Below are 13,029 nucleotides of genomic sequence, written 5' to 3' on the forward strand. Positions count from 1 at the left end.
GAGGCAGGAGAATGGCGTAAACCCGGGAGGCGGAGCTTGCAGTGAGCTGAGATCCGGCCACTGCACTCCAGTCCGGGCGACAGAGCGAGACTCCGCCTCAAAAAAAAAAAAAAAAAAACAAAAAAAAAGAAAGACAGTTATAAAAGAAGGTTAGTTTTTCAGGAAAAAAAAAATCTGATGTAAAAATGCAAATTTATGTTGCAAGATGCTTCATGAGTCCCTTCGAGTGGTTTTGATTTTAAAAGTACATCAACAGTAGTTGTTTATTACTAGTTGGAAATTCCATGGCACACAAATGAATGTTCAATTTGTAAAATCAGTTGACTTTCCATGTCATGGCTATCACTGTTTAGTAGATAATTTATAATAGAAAACTAATTATTGAAAAGACCAAATAAAGTTCCAAATTTGTAGTGGGTAGTGAGGTACATCTTTTTTTTAAATTAAGGGCCATTTCCCATGAATTTTTACTCCGGCTGTTTGGAGCAGAAGAAAATAATTGATCACACCCTTTCTTGTTTTCTTGTTCCCTGATCCCTCCCCACTTTTGCTCTTTAATAGCAATACTCATTCAGTTATTTTGGTAAATTATTTCCAGGTAAGACAAAATTTTATGAAAAGTAACACCAGGAATAGGTTTTGTATAGAAGCTTTTCTTTTAAACACTGCTCTTTGCTTATAAGCTAAGAATTATTATTGGAATTGAGAGCAATAATTTTTAAGTCAAAAGTGTGTATTTTAGCTAAATGTTCCAGATTATGCAGTAAATGCCCAAGTGAGTAACTGGCAAGAAATGAGGTAAATGAGTTCAGATATTCAAAAGATGATTAAAAACAAGTCTGCATATTAATAGTAGCCTTCAAAGTAATTCTGATGTTCACATTTAACATCATTTAACATTTATACATATTAGTCACTGGAGCTTTACTTGGAGTACATCCACACAAAAAACCAATTATTTAATAAACTTTCCTTTCTTAGCAATAGCCTCTAAATTTGCAGGCCCACCCCAAACTGTTCCTAAAAGATCTCTTTCATTCTGTAATGCTTCCTCCAAATACAGCTCTCTGCCTGAACAAACAGATTTTTTCAAAGCTCTGATTACTTCCGGTGGCCCTTGGATGAATTGCTTTAGCCATTCTTGTGCCTCTTCTAGAGATTTAGTTTCATCTGAAGACTGCAAGACCTCTTCAACCATTCCTATGTGTAGAGCGTATTTTGAATCCAGTTTAAGGGCCCCACTCAGCACTTTGAGAGCTCGTCTACTTCCGATTATTTCAACTAGCCGGGTGGTGCCACCCCAGCTTGGTATTATGCCCATCTCTTTGTGGACGAATCTGATCTTACTCTCTGGAGTCATTAACCTGTAACAGAAAAAAGCAAAGTTTAATTGTAACTCTCTGAGTGTGTGTATATATGCCCTAATCATAAAGTACTACCCATTCATGATCTGATGTGAACTCTCCATAGATCTTTATAGGTAGATATATTAAAAACAATGTTTGAAAAATATGGCTGTTTCGTCTAGAATTTAATTCACTAATAGTATTTAAAACTTCCTTTGAAAACAGTATCAACATTTTTTGTTGTGCTTGTTTACCCTTTGCAAACAAGAACCTACTCTTTGTTTCTAAAAGCCCAAAGTTGGTATTTCTTGAGTGGTGACCTAATGAGAGGATCTGGATCAAGTCAAAGTATGGGAGTAGGAAATGTTAGGTGCATACTATGAAAAACAAACAAGCATATTAAGACTCTCAAAAGTCCTTAGGGGGGAAAAAAACGTTTCAAATACAGCATCTATTCAGCAAATATTTACCAAGAACTACCAATGCCAGGTGGTGTTTTAGGTGCTGAGACTGTACAGGAATGACCAAAATAAAATCCTTGTGCTCAGGAGCTTGTTTTCAGTTTGGAGAAAGAGGCACTAAACTATATAAAGTCAGTGGCAATGAGTGCTTTATAGCAAAAAAAGAAAAAGAAAATGAGGCAGGAGACTATTGACTTGAGGATATGTGTGCTATTTGGGACGAAGAAGGACTCTGAATATTTGAGCAGCTACCCGAGGAAGTGAGCAATACAAAAATCTGGGAAAAGATGTTCCAGGAAGAAGGAATTGGAAGTGCAAAAGTCTTGAAGTAGAACTGCTTAGTATCTCTGGAGACGAGTACAGTGTAACTGAAACATGGGGAATAAAATGAGAAGCATACTTACAGGCCTCAGTAAGGAGTTCAGATTTTATTTATTTTTTAAGTGTGCAGTTATATAGAGGAGGTCAACCAAAGAATTAGCGTCTGACACTTTACAAGGGCTGCTCTAGTTGACATGTGCATGAAGACCTTATTTAGCATTTCAAAGCTCTTACACCATTTTTTTTTTAAGGAACTGGCAATACAACTATTGCAGAGCTAGGATTTAAACCTAGGCAGGTTGGCTTCAGTATCTTCATGGTACACATAATAGTTAGCTAGACAATGTGGAATCAGGTATACCAGTAAGAAAGTTATTGATAGAGGCTTGGATTAGACTGATAGCAGTGAGTTTCCCTAACGGGTTCATTTTCCCCAATCATGGGATTTTTATGACTAGGATGATTAATAAGGAAAGTATAGCAATAAAGGGGAGTTAACACAAAGAAATTGGTGGGCATAGCAAATGGCCTCCCATTTGCCAGTTCAACAGACTGAGTAAAGTTACCCGATTTAGGAAATGCTGCTGATGCATTTTACTTTGAATGCATACTTCAAAAAGCTTTCACTTTCAAATTACTCAGTACAAAAAAAGAAGACCTTAAGTTGGTTTGGCTTTCCAACGTGTTAAATACTGAAATGCAGGGGATTTGGTTCTATTAGCACTAAGAACAAAAAACTCAGTCTTTGACCCCAGAGAATTCTGACAAATGCCCATTTATTAACTCACTGGGAAACTTTGTCTTCACAGTTGTGGATTTCTACAAAGGAAAATATGCCTTGATTATGAACAATTGCTTCTAGAGGCAAATAGCTATGAAAAATAATAGTTTTCAAGAAATAATTTTAAAATTGGGAGGAAGAAAGAACAAGTCTTATAAAAATCTGACTTTATCACAACATTGTAAGAGGAATACTGCCTTGCTAAACAGAACACAATGTCAAAAGGAATAGAAATTATAGAAATAATGTCTAATATTCTTAGAATAGGAATACTGTCAATATTGAACCCAATCCTATAGGCTTTTCACATAATACATTAAATATATAACTGTTTCGAACTGAATCCTGGAATTGGTTCAGAGCTGTGCCTATATGGAGTAAAGGACTATGCCAGGAATAAATTCATTTAGAATCAGCTGAACATAAAAACTGGTTAAAGTCCTAGATGTTGGATTAATGTAGATGAGCTTATGACAACAAAAGTTATTACCTATGTAAGTACATTCATATTTGGAATTATTTGTTTCTAAAGAAAAATCATCATCTCGATGGTGAATTTTTTCCATTTGCCTTATTTTATAAGGTAAAGTATGTCTTTTGGAATCATATTTTACAACTCCAACAAATATTTTACAACTCAACAAATTTTATCTTTGTAAAACACCTTTTGTGATCAAAATCTAACATCCATTCTTTGCAAATTGTATACCTTGGGTGTGCTTGTGTACTGATATACATTAAATATATATTAAATAAATATGACCAAAAAATTCATTGGTGACAAAAGAACACAAGTAGTTTCCTCTAATAAACACAGCATTCAGATGGTAACCTTGACAAGACTAATTTAACCTAAAAATTAAAGTTTAAATATAAAATTTAAAATGCTGAAAAACCTAATTTAAGAAGGACATTGTTATATTACCAACAAGATATATCCCAAAACAGTTTCCTGATAGATCCTACAGGATTATACACTAATTCCTTCCAGAGTTTAGATGCAGTTGCCTGGTAATATAATTATTGCAAGGGATAATCTATGTAGAGTAATGGAAGACTTAGTTCTTATAATTTTGAAGACATGACAGACTTAATTTATACAACCATATTAAACTAGCTTATTTTGACAAGTAAAAGAATGGTGTCTTCTGACTGTTTAATAGCATAATCATTGGCAATGTTTAAAATTTCCTCTGACATCCTGGGGCAAAGGAGATGAGATGAGATTAATCAAATGTGGATATACTTCTTGTTACCACTGTCTGGATGAAACAATGTTATAGGAAAAACTACTGATAACTGGGGAAAGAGTTTCACTTTGACAGGTGATACAAAGTGCCTGTTGATGGCACCAGGAAAGACTGTTCAGTGAGTTACTACTTTTTGATGTAGTAACTTAAGTTTCAGGTCTTTGAACAAATGTATTCAAGAACATTCTAAGTTACCAAATGTTACTAAAATAGGAACTTTTTAGTGGAAAAGTTGCAAAAAAAAAAAAAAACAGCCTTTTTTGTTATGTTGATTATTAAAGCAAGGTACTTCTAGTAAATTCTGTGATGAAGGATGGAAATATACATAATTGAGTTGGAAGAATGTACAGCTTTGATGTGAAGTGCATATACCCAGGAGCCAGACTGCTGGGCTTGAAATCCTAGCATGGCCACTAGACTGGCTACATACCACACATTGTAAAATACAGCGAAGGCAAAAGTAACATGGTAAAAAGAGGAGAGGAAGATTCATCTCTAGATCTTAGGAAGGTACTTAACATCTCTGCGTCTCTTGATAGATATTTTGAACATAGGTACTCCACAATTCTTTTATAGTGTCTTTATGTTTTAAAAAATCTGTGCGAAATTGCCTCAGACAAGTCTACAAGAGAATACAGTATTACCTACCTTTATTTTGAAATATAAAAGTTGTACATATTTTGTAGTCTGATACATAATAAACTCTATGTATACTAGCTTTTATTACTAATTAAGTTGGTGGTATTGATAGGTCAGTAAAAATAACAGTAGTGTTTCTGCTAGTAGAGTAGTATAAAGTTGTCCCCTGGATTAAAATCACATAACCTCTAAATATTCAAAGTAAAAGAGCTATACTCAACACTGTATAACCAGCAAATACTCTTGTTCTTCAATGTTGGTTATATAAATGGAGACCAAAAGACATATTCAATTTTTATATTGCCAAATAAAATTAGAAATAATGCTCAATTCTACTACAGATATGGTTGAAGCAGAAGATTGCAAGCTGATCTTTTAAAAAACAGATAAGACACTTATCCCTCTAAGATTTCTTTAAAGAGAACTGTTCAATACAAGTAAGATAAATATCTTGAAATTTTAAACCATTGATGTTACAAAATTAACATCATGTTACACATTTAAAGTTTGGAATCACTGATTTAAGTATAAATAAGCTTTAGTGTAGGGCCAGAAACTGCTAGTCCGTTTACACCGATTGCATAAAGGGCCAAGGACAAAGTAAATTGCTCACATGGGGAAATATAGCATAGAAAATTATAGAATTAGCAACAGCATCTCTGACCACAAACAATACCTTACAATTATGCCTCCAACATAAACTTACTTGTTCACACATATATTTTCCTGGCACCTTCTCCCTTTTGTTTTCTACCATCTATAACATCACAAAACAAACTATGGAAAAGAGAACCCAAAAATTCTCCCTATAATCTCACTTTTCTGATTTCCAAGTCTCAGATGATTGGCTTCATGAGTTTTCATTCATTTTATGCAAAGAGACTGCTTAAGTAAGAAGGTATATAGTTGAATGTGTGAAAATTTTTATTTGTGTGTGTGGCTGTGAGGGGGGAGCAGACATAAAAATGTTTTGTGATATTTAAGTCTGATTTTAACATTCAGTAATCCTGGCATGATCAGAGGTAGATTTTCTTGATGTCACAGCTCTAAAGTAAGAACTTCCAAGTAATGTGGTAACTACAAAACAAAGCAACATGGGCAATGTGACTGCTTCCTGAGGTGGACATCTCCTATTCAGAGTAAAGTTACTTCCAAATCAAAAATGGGATTTGTTATTTTCGAATTGGGGTGGGGGTGAGATTGTATGTGCATGCATTTATTTGTGTATGTGCAAGTGTGTGTAATATTGTACTTTATTTATTAAGCCAGTATGTTTTTTTTTTTTTGAGACAGAGTCTCACTCCATTGCCCAGGCTGAAGTGCAGTGGTGCGATCTTGGCTCACTGCAACCTCTGTCTCCTGGGTTCAAATGATTCTCCTGCCTCAGCCTCCCAAGTAGCTGGGATTACAGGTGCCCACCACCACACCCAGCTAATTTTTGTATTTTTAGTATAGACGAGGTTTCACCATGTTGGCCAGGCTGGTCTCGAACTCCTTACCTCAGGTGATCCACCTGCTTCGGCCTCCCAAAGTGCAAAAGGCTACCTTGTAAGCTCCTTTGGGATAAGCATGTTTATAGCTCCCTTTCTTTGTAATATTACTTTGAACTAATGGGTAGCAGCTGGAAATCCTCATACCTTGGCTGAGGGTTATTTATATTCATGAAAACAGCATTAGAGATTGAAAACAAATCAAATAGGGAGGCTCTAATTGGATAGTTGAGAATTTTATTTCACTAGGGAGATAAAGGAATACAAATGTGCTTTTCATTTGGTGTATAAACAGCTCAATACCCCAAAGGAGAAATGGGAAAAGAAAATGCAGAGAATTCATTCACATACAAATCAGCCAACATGAAAATTTATGCATCACCAAAAATCTCTAAAAAGGCAAATAAAATTTAATTTTTGATTATCAAAATTATAAAAGATACCTTAAAAGATTATACTCATTGTAAGAAAGGATGCTCTCAAACAGACATTTTCTGCTGGTGGTAATATAAATTGGTAGAATGTTTCCTAGAAGATAACGTAGCAATTATCAAAAGCCTTGTTAACACTGCATATCCTTTGATTAAGTGTTTGTGCTACTTACATGATTTATTTTCAGGAAATAATCTGAAATGTGAGTAAAGCCTTTTGCATAAGGTAATTATCAGAGCATTAATCATTTTAGAGAAAAATTGGAAACAACACACCAACAGAAAATCTCTCAACAGACTAATAACTGCAAGTGGAAATCTAGTACATGATCAAGTGTTACCTCAAATGACTGGAACACAGAAGGCTTTCTAAAACTAATGCTGTTGGGACACATAATCATTTGGAAAAAAGATGAAATAAGATCCATTACTCACACCATACATGAAAATAAGCTCAAAATGGATTAGATATATAAATGTAAAACACAAAACCATTCAAGTACTAGAAGAAACATGCATGAACTTCTCTATAATCTTGGTATATGGAAAGGCTTTTAAATTACCACTCGAAATCCAGATGCAACTTTTAAAAAGACTGACAGATATGACTACTTTTGTGTGTGTGTGTGTGTGTGTGTGTGTTTAGATGGAGTCTTACTCCATTGCCCAGGCTGGAGTGCAGTGGCACGATCTTGGCTCACTGCAACCTCCCTCTCTCAGGTTCAAGTGATTCTCCTGCCTCAGCCTCCAGAGGAGCTGCAACTACAGGTGCGCACCACCACACCTGGCTAAATTTTTTTTATATTTTTAGTAGAGACAGGGTTTCTTCATATTGGCCAGGCTGGTCTCGAACTCCTGACCTCGTGATCCACCTGCCTCAGCCTCCCAAAGTGGACTATGTTTTTTTAAAAAGGCTTGCATGGCAAAAAAGAATAAAAACCAAAAACAAGCAAAGTCAAAAGACAAGCTGAGCAAATATATGCAAAACATACCACAGATAATGACATCCCTAATACTTGAAGAACTTTAAAAAAAATTGAGGGAAAAAAACAAATATCCTGTTGAGAAATAAGCAAAATGTGAATAAATAATTCACCAAAAAAATTTTTAAATGGTCCTTAAGACATATGAAACCATAATCAACTTCACTTTAACGGAAATGGGCTGTATGCAGTGGCTCATGCCTGCAATCTCAGCACTTCGGGAGGCCATGGATCACTTGAGCTCACAAGTTTGAGACCAGCCTGGACAACATGACGAAACCCCGTCTCTACAAAAAATACAAAAATTAGCCAAGTGTGGTGGTGCATACCTGTAGTCCCAGTTACTCCGGGGACTGAGGTGGGAGGATGACTTGAGCCCTAGAGGCGGAAGTTGCAGTGAGCAGTGACCGTACCACTATACACCCCAGCCTGGGTGAGATAGAGCAAGACCTTGCCTCAAAAAGAAAAAAAAAAAAAAGAAAAAAGAAAAGAAAGAAATGCATATTACAACTATGCTGAAATGTTGTTCCTTACCCATGAAATTGGCAAATTCAAAAGCTTAATAGTAGGCTCTGTTGACAAGGCTAAGTGAAACAGACTAGAGGGAATGCAGACTTGTCTATCTCTTATGGAAAAAAATTCGGCAATAATAAATATTCATTAACTCATTAATATTTGTTTAACTTTTGATTCAGCAATCCTATTTCTAGTGTTTATCCTTAAGATATGCCACTAATATTACTAAAAAGTATACATAAAGTTATTCAGTGCAACATTCTAACATATTCAAGACATAAAATAAGGCTGGAAACAAGGGAAAAAATTTAAACTGAATGCAAAAACTAAAGCGAGGTATTTTCAAATGAAATCACATTGAGGGAGAAAAGGAAAAATCAGGCAGACAGCTAAGGCTAGTCCTTGGAGAAATAGCCTGAAAAATCACAGCTACAGGCACAAACAGAACAGCCTGGGGAAAAACTAAACTGCAACTACACTAATAAGAAAGACCCAACAGAGCCTTTTTTCCTTTGTGTAATTAGCAGGCTTCCAGGAAAAAGGTTCCTCCCCTTTTCAGGCATATACATGGTAGGCTCTGTGGGAACTTGCACAGGAACGGGGGTGGGCTTACCTGAAACAGACCTGCAAGTTACACAAACAAGAGAATCTGCACTTTGTGCTTACCCAAGACATACCCACGGCTGCACAAATAAGGAGAGTTACACAAATAGCTACAGATGAGGGGAGTTTCTTATAAAAGCTTTTGGATTCAACTGTAAAAACAGCAACCCACTCCACTGTGAAGAGCTTTCTTCTTTCACTTATTAAACTTTCACTCCAACCTCCCCGCTTGTGTCCATGCTCCTTAATTTTCTTGATTGTGAGACAAGGAGCTTGGAAAACACCTCAGACAACGAGACCATTCACCCAAGACCATTTCAACATCAAAGAAGGAAAAACAACAAAAACAACAGTGAACTAATCTAAGTAATGTTTGAACACAGTACAATACTTTACCCTTAGTCTGGGTGAAAAAAATATATACACAAAGATAAAACACAGTAACAAAATGTTAAAAATTGTTGGATCTGAATGAATGGCACAGGGCAATTATTTGTATTACTCTCATGCCTTTTCTGCAAGTTTGTAATTATTTCAAAATTAAAAATTAAAATATACAATTCCAGTTTCTCTCTCGCACCAAATTCAATAGTAAAATATTAAATATTAGATATATAGAAATGTGTACATGCTTTTTTTTGCCAAAAGTTGATGCTAAAAGCCAAGCAGTCTGTCATTTTCTTTTTTCTAAGGTAGTTTTGAGAGATTTTTCTCTATTTTCCCATGTTTTTAGAATAAGATTTTTCTCTGTTTTCCCATGCTTTTAGAATAACTAGAATTAGAAAGTAGAATCAAGGAATGAGTGTTTTAAGTACTTCCTGAAGCACATTCTGGAATCTTGATCTTGAAACCAAGCTAACCATCCATACTACAGGTATAATTATGTTTAAAATAATGTCTATCAGAGAATCCTTTATTAATTAGGTATACAGTCATGCATTGAATAACAACATTTCAGTCAACAATGGACTGTATGATAATGGTCCCATAAGATTATAATGGGGCTGAAAAATTCCTATAGCCTGGTGATATCATAGCCATTGCAATGTCATAGAACAATGCTTTACTCACATTTTTGTGGTGATGCTGTTAAAAACAAACTTACTGCACTGCTACCTGTACAGAGGTATAGCACATACAATTATGTACATTACATAATACTTGATAATAATAAATGACCATGTTAATGGTTCAGGTATTTACTGCACTATTGTTTGTTTATTTATTTATTTTTTTCTGAGAAAGGTTCTCACTCTGTCACCCAGGCTGGAGTGCAGTGGTGCCATAATGGCTCAATGCAGCCTTGACCTCCTGGCCTCAAGCGATCCTCCTGCCTCATCCTCCCCCAGTAGTGGGACTACAGGCGTGTGCCACCATGCCCAGCTAATTTTTGTATTTTTTGTGTCTCACTATGTTGCCCAGGCTGGTCTCCAACTCCTGAGCTCAAGCAATCCTCCTGTCTTGGCCTTCCAAAATGCTAGGATTACAGGCATAAGCCACCACACCCAACCTCTACTTTTTGTTATTTTAGAGTGTACTCCTTTTACTTTTATATGTAGAAATTAAATGTAAAATGGCCTCAGGCAGGTCCTTCAGGAGGAATTCCAGAAGATGGCATTATCATCATAGTAGATGACAGCTCCATGCATGCATGTTACTGCCCCTGAAGATCCTGACTCTATGTAGGCCTAGGCTAATATGTGTGTTTATCTTAGCTTTTAATAAAAAAAAAAAAAAAAAAAAAAGATGAATAGAATAAAAATAGAAAAAGCTTATAGAATAAGAATATTAAAAAAGACAATACTTTTGTACAGCTGTACAATGTATTTATGTTTTACATGAAGTGCTGTTACAAAAGAACAAAAACAGTTTTTTTAAATTAAAAACCTTATATAGTACAAAAGTTACAGTTAATGCTGTCTTCTGGAATTTCTTCTGAAGGGCCTGCCTGAGGCTGTTTACATTTAATTTTTTATATATAAAAGTAAAAGGAGTACATTCTAAGTGTACAGTAATGTCCTAGGCCTTCACATTCACTCACCGCTCACTCATTCACTTACCCAGAGCGACTTTCAGTCCTGCAAGCTCCATTCACCATAAATACCCTATACGAGCATTCAGTTTTTTTATTTTTTATATGGCATTTTTACTGTACCTTTTCTGTTTAGATACACAAATACTTACCATTGTGTTACAACTGCCTACAGTATTCAATACAGTAACAGACTTTACAGGTTTGTAGCCTATGAGCAATAAGCTATACCATATAGCCGAGGTATGTAGTAAGCTGCACCCTAGATGGTATAATTAGGTTTAACTACATACTATGATGTCTGCACAACAACCAAATCACCTAATGACACATTGGTCATAATGTGTTCCTATCATTAAGCAATGCATGACTGTATGTGGGTACTATTACTGTTTTCTAAAAAGTAAGCAAACATTAAAAAAAAAAAATACAGTTTACAAAATTAGAATAACAAAGTTATCACTTTTCACTGGCAATGAAACAGAAATATAAAAGTTAGCAACAAATCTGACAATTAAATTCCCTATGCCGAGCCCATATGTTGTAGGTAGACTGGCCCTGAAGAGATGACCTAATACCTGGCAACTGTGCATGTGTTACCATACATGGCAAAAGAGACTCTGCAGATGTAACTAAAGTCACATCCTTAAAATAGGAAAATTATCCTGGATTATCTGAGTGGACACAATCTAATCATGAGAACACTTAAAAGCAGAGAAAATTTTCCAGCTGTAGTCAGAGAAATGAAGCATAAGGATAAATAAGAGAGATTCAAAGTATGAGAGGAATTTGACTCGCCACTGCTGGAGGAGCCACATGGAAAGCATAAGAAGGAATTCAGAAAGCCTCTAGGAGCAAAGACTCGTCCCCAAGCTGGCAGCAAGGAAAGAGGGACTTCAGTCCTTCAAGTGCATGTAACCAAATTCTACCAGTTGGAACCTGGATGAGCCTGGGAGTTAATCCTCCCCTAGAGTCTTCAGAACCCACTCCACTTAGATTTTGGTCTCGAGACAAGGTTTAGAAAAACCAGCTGAGCCCAGCTGGACTTCAGACCTATACATCTGTGAGATAATACTGTGTTGTTTTAAGCCACAAAATCTGTGGTGGTTTGTTACAGCAGCAACAGAAAACTACTACATGTATTAACATTTTCTTAATTTATATTTCATTCTAAATATCTTTACTTTGTCAAGGTATATTAAAAATGAGAGGCTATATTGTTTTATCACATTTCTAGCTTTTCATTTCCTCACATCAATGTTGTCACTAAAATGGAAACATAATGCTTGACTAGATTCTGACCATTGAGAAATACCAATTTTTAATTTATGTTAGTCTTTTGCTTTTAAAAAGTGGTTTTTAAAAGCCATTTTCTCTTGGAATATTTTACATGAACAGTATGACTCAAGTGAAGGTCTACTGATGCAAAGTAGAACTGAGTGTTTCTGACATATGTATTCATTACATCTATTATCAGCTGGTGCTCACAGGGTTTTGGGGGAAGGGGACAGTGTTAGAATGCTACATGAGTTCATTTCTTTTATATATTCATATTAAGTATCTCTGTCTGCTGAAGTACTTCCATTGGCATGGATGAAAATGTCAGTTGAGTGAATTCCAGGCAATTCTCCAAGGTAAGAAAGTTAAACAAGCTAAAAGGGCCAACACACATAAAAGAAGGAACTTATCTTTTTAGCAAATAATATCAAAGCTTTCCATGTTGTTTTAGAACAAGCAGACATTCTTAGGAAATAATTAAAACAATCTGTCATAGAAAATAACTGGTGAGGTATTGATAAAATAAAGGGGAAAAAATCAGCTAGAGGAACTTGTACTGATTTATCACTTCCTGGAAACTGGGGCTACCAATGTAGTTCATTCAGTATGCAATCCTCTCTATTAGCCTCTAACATTTAAGAACTATAGTTGCTTTTGGTATGTGGGTTTTAAAAAGGCTGAAGAGCCTAGGACAGTGCTTGTCAAATTTCTCTGGTCAAGGATCAATTTCTTCTTCATTTTTTAAAAAGCTGTCTAATCGACTGCAGACCAATAATTTTGTAAAATATAACAAAAACATATTACTAGAAAAATGAAACAGAAAACCAAGGCATAAGTTTTGTGAATGGCTGTGCCTAGCACATGTGGGTGCTAAAATATGTTTAATAAACAAACACCA

General features: G+C 35.5%; 1 protein-coding gene across 7 annotated transcripts in view; it reads right to left on the reverse strand.

The window, feature by feature from the left end:
• Positions 1-824: 824 nt before the first annotated feature.
• The window catches only part of ECHDC1 (ethylmalonyl-CoA decarboxylase 1), a 59,199-nt gene continuing 46,994 nt past the window's right edge, over positions 825-13,029 (reverse strand). For 5 of the 7 annotated variants that reach the window (XM_033234497.1, XM_033234495.1, XM_033234496.1 and 2 more), the window contains one exon: positions 831-1,364. In XM_033234497.1, the coding sequence (XP_033090388.1) occupies positions 956-1,364 (409 nt within the window). In that variant the 3' untranslated portion in view covers positions 831-955. Of the gene's footprint in view, positions 1,365-13,029 lie in introns of all 7 variants that reach the window. The other 2 variants (XM_033234499.1, XM_033234498.1) reach the window with 1 other exon arrangement.

This window comes from Trachypithecus francoisi, unplaced genomic scaffold (genome assembly GCF_009764315.1).
Source record: "Trachypithecus francoisi isolate TF-2019V2 unplaced genomic scaffold, Tfra_2.0 Lachesis_group15, whole genome shotgun sequence".
Classification (NCBI taxonomy): domain Eukaryota; kingdom Metazoa; phylum Chordata; class Mammalia; order Primates; family Cercopithecidae; genus Trachypithecus; species Trachypithecus francoisi.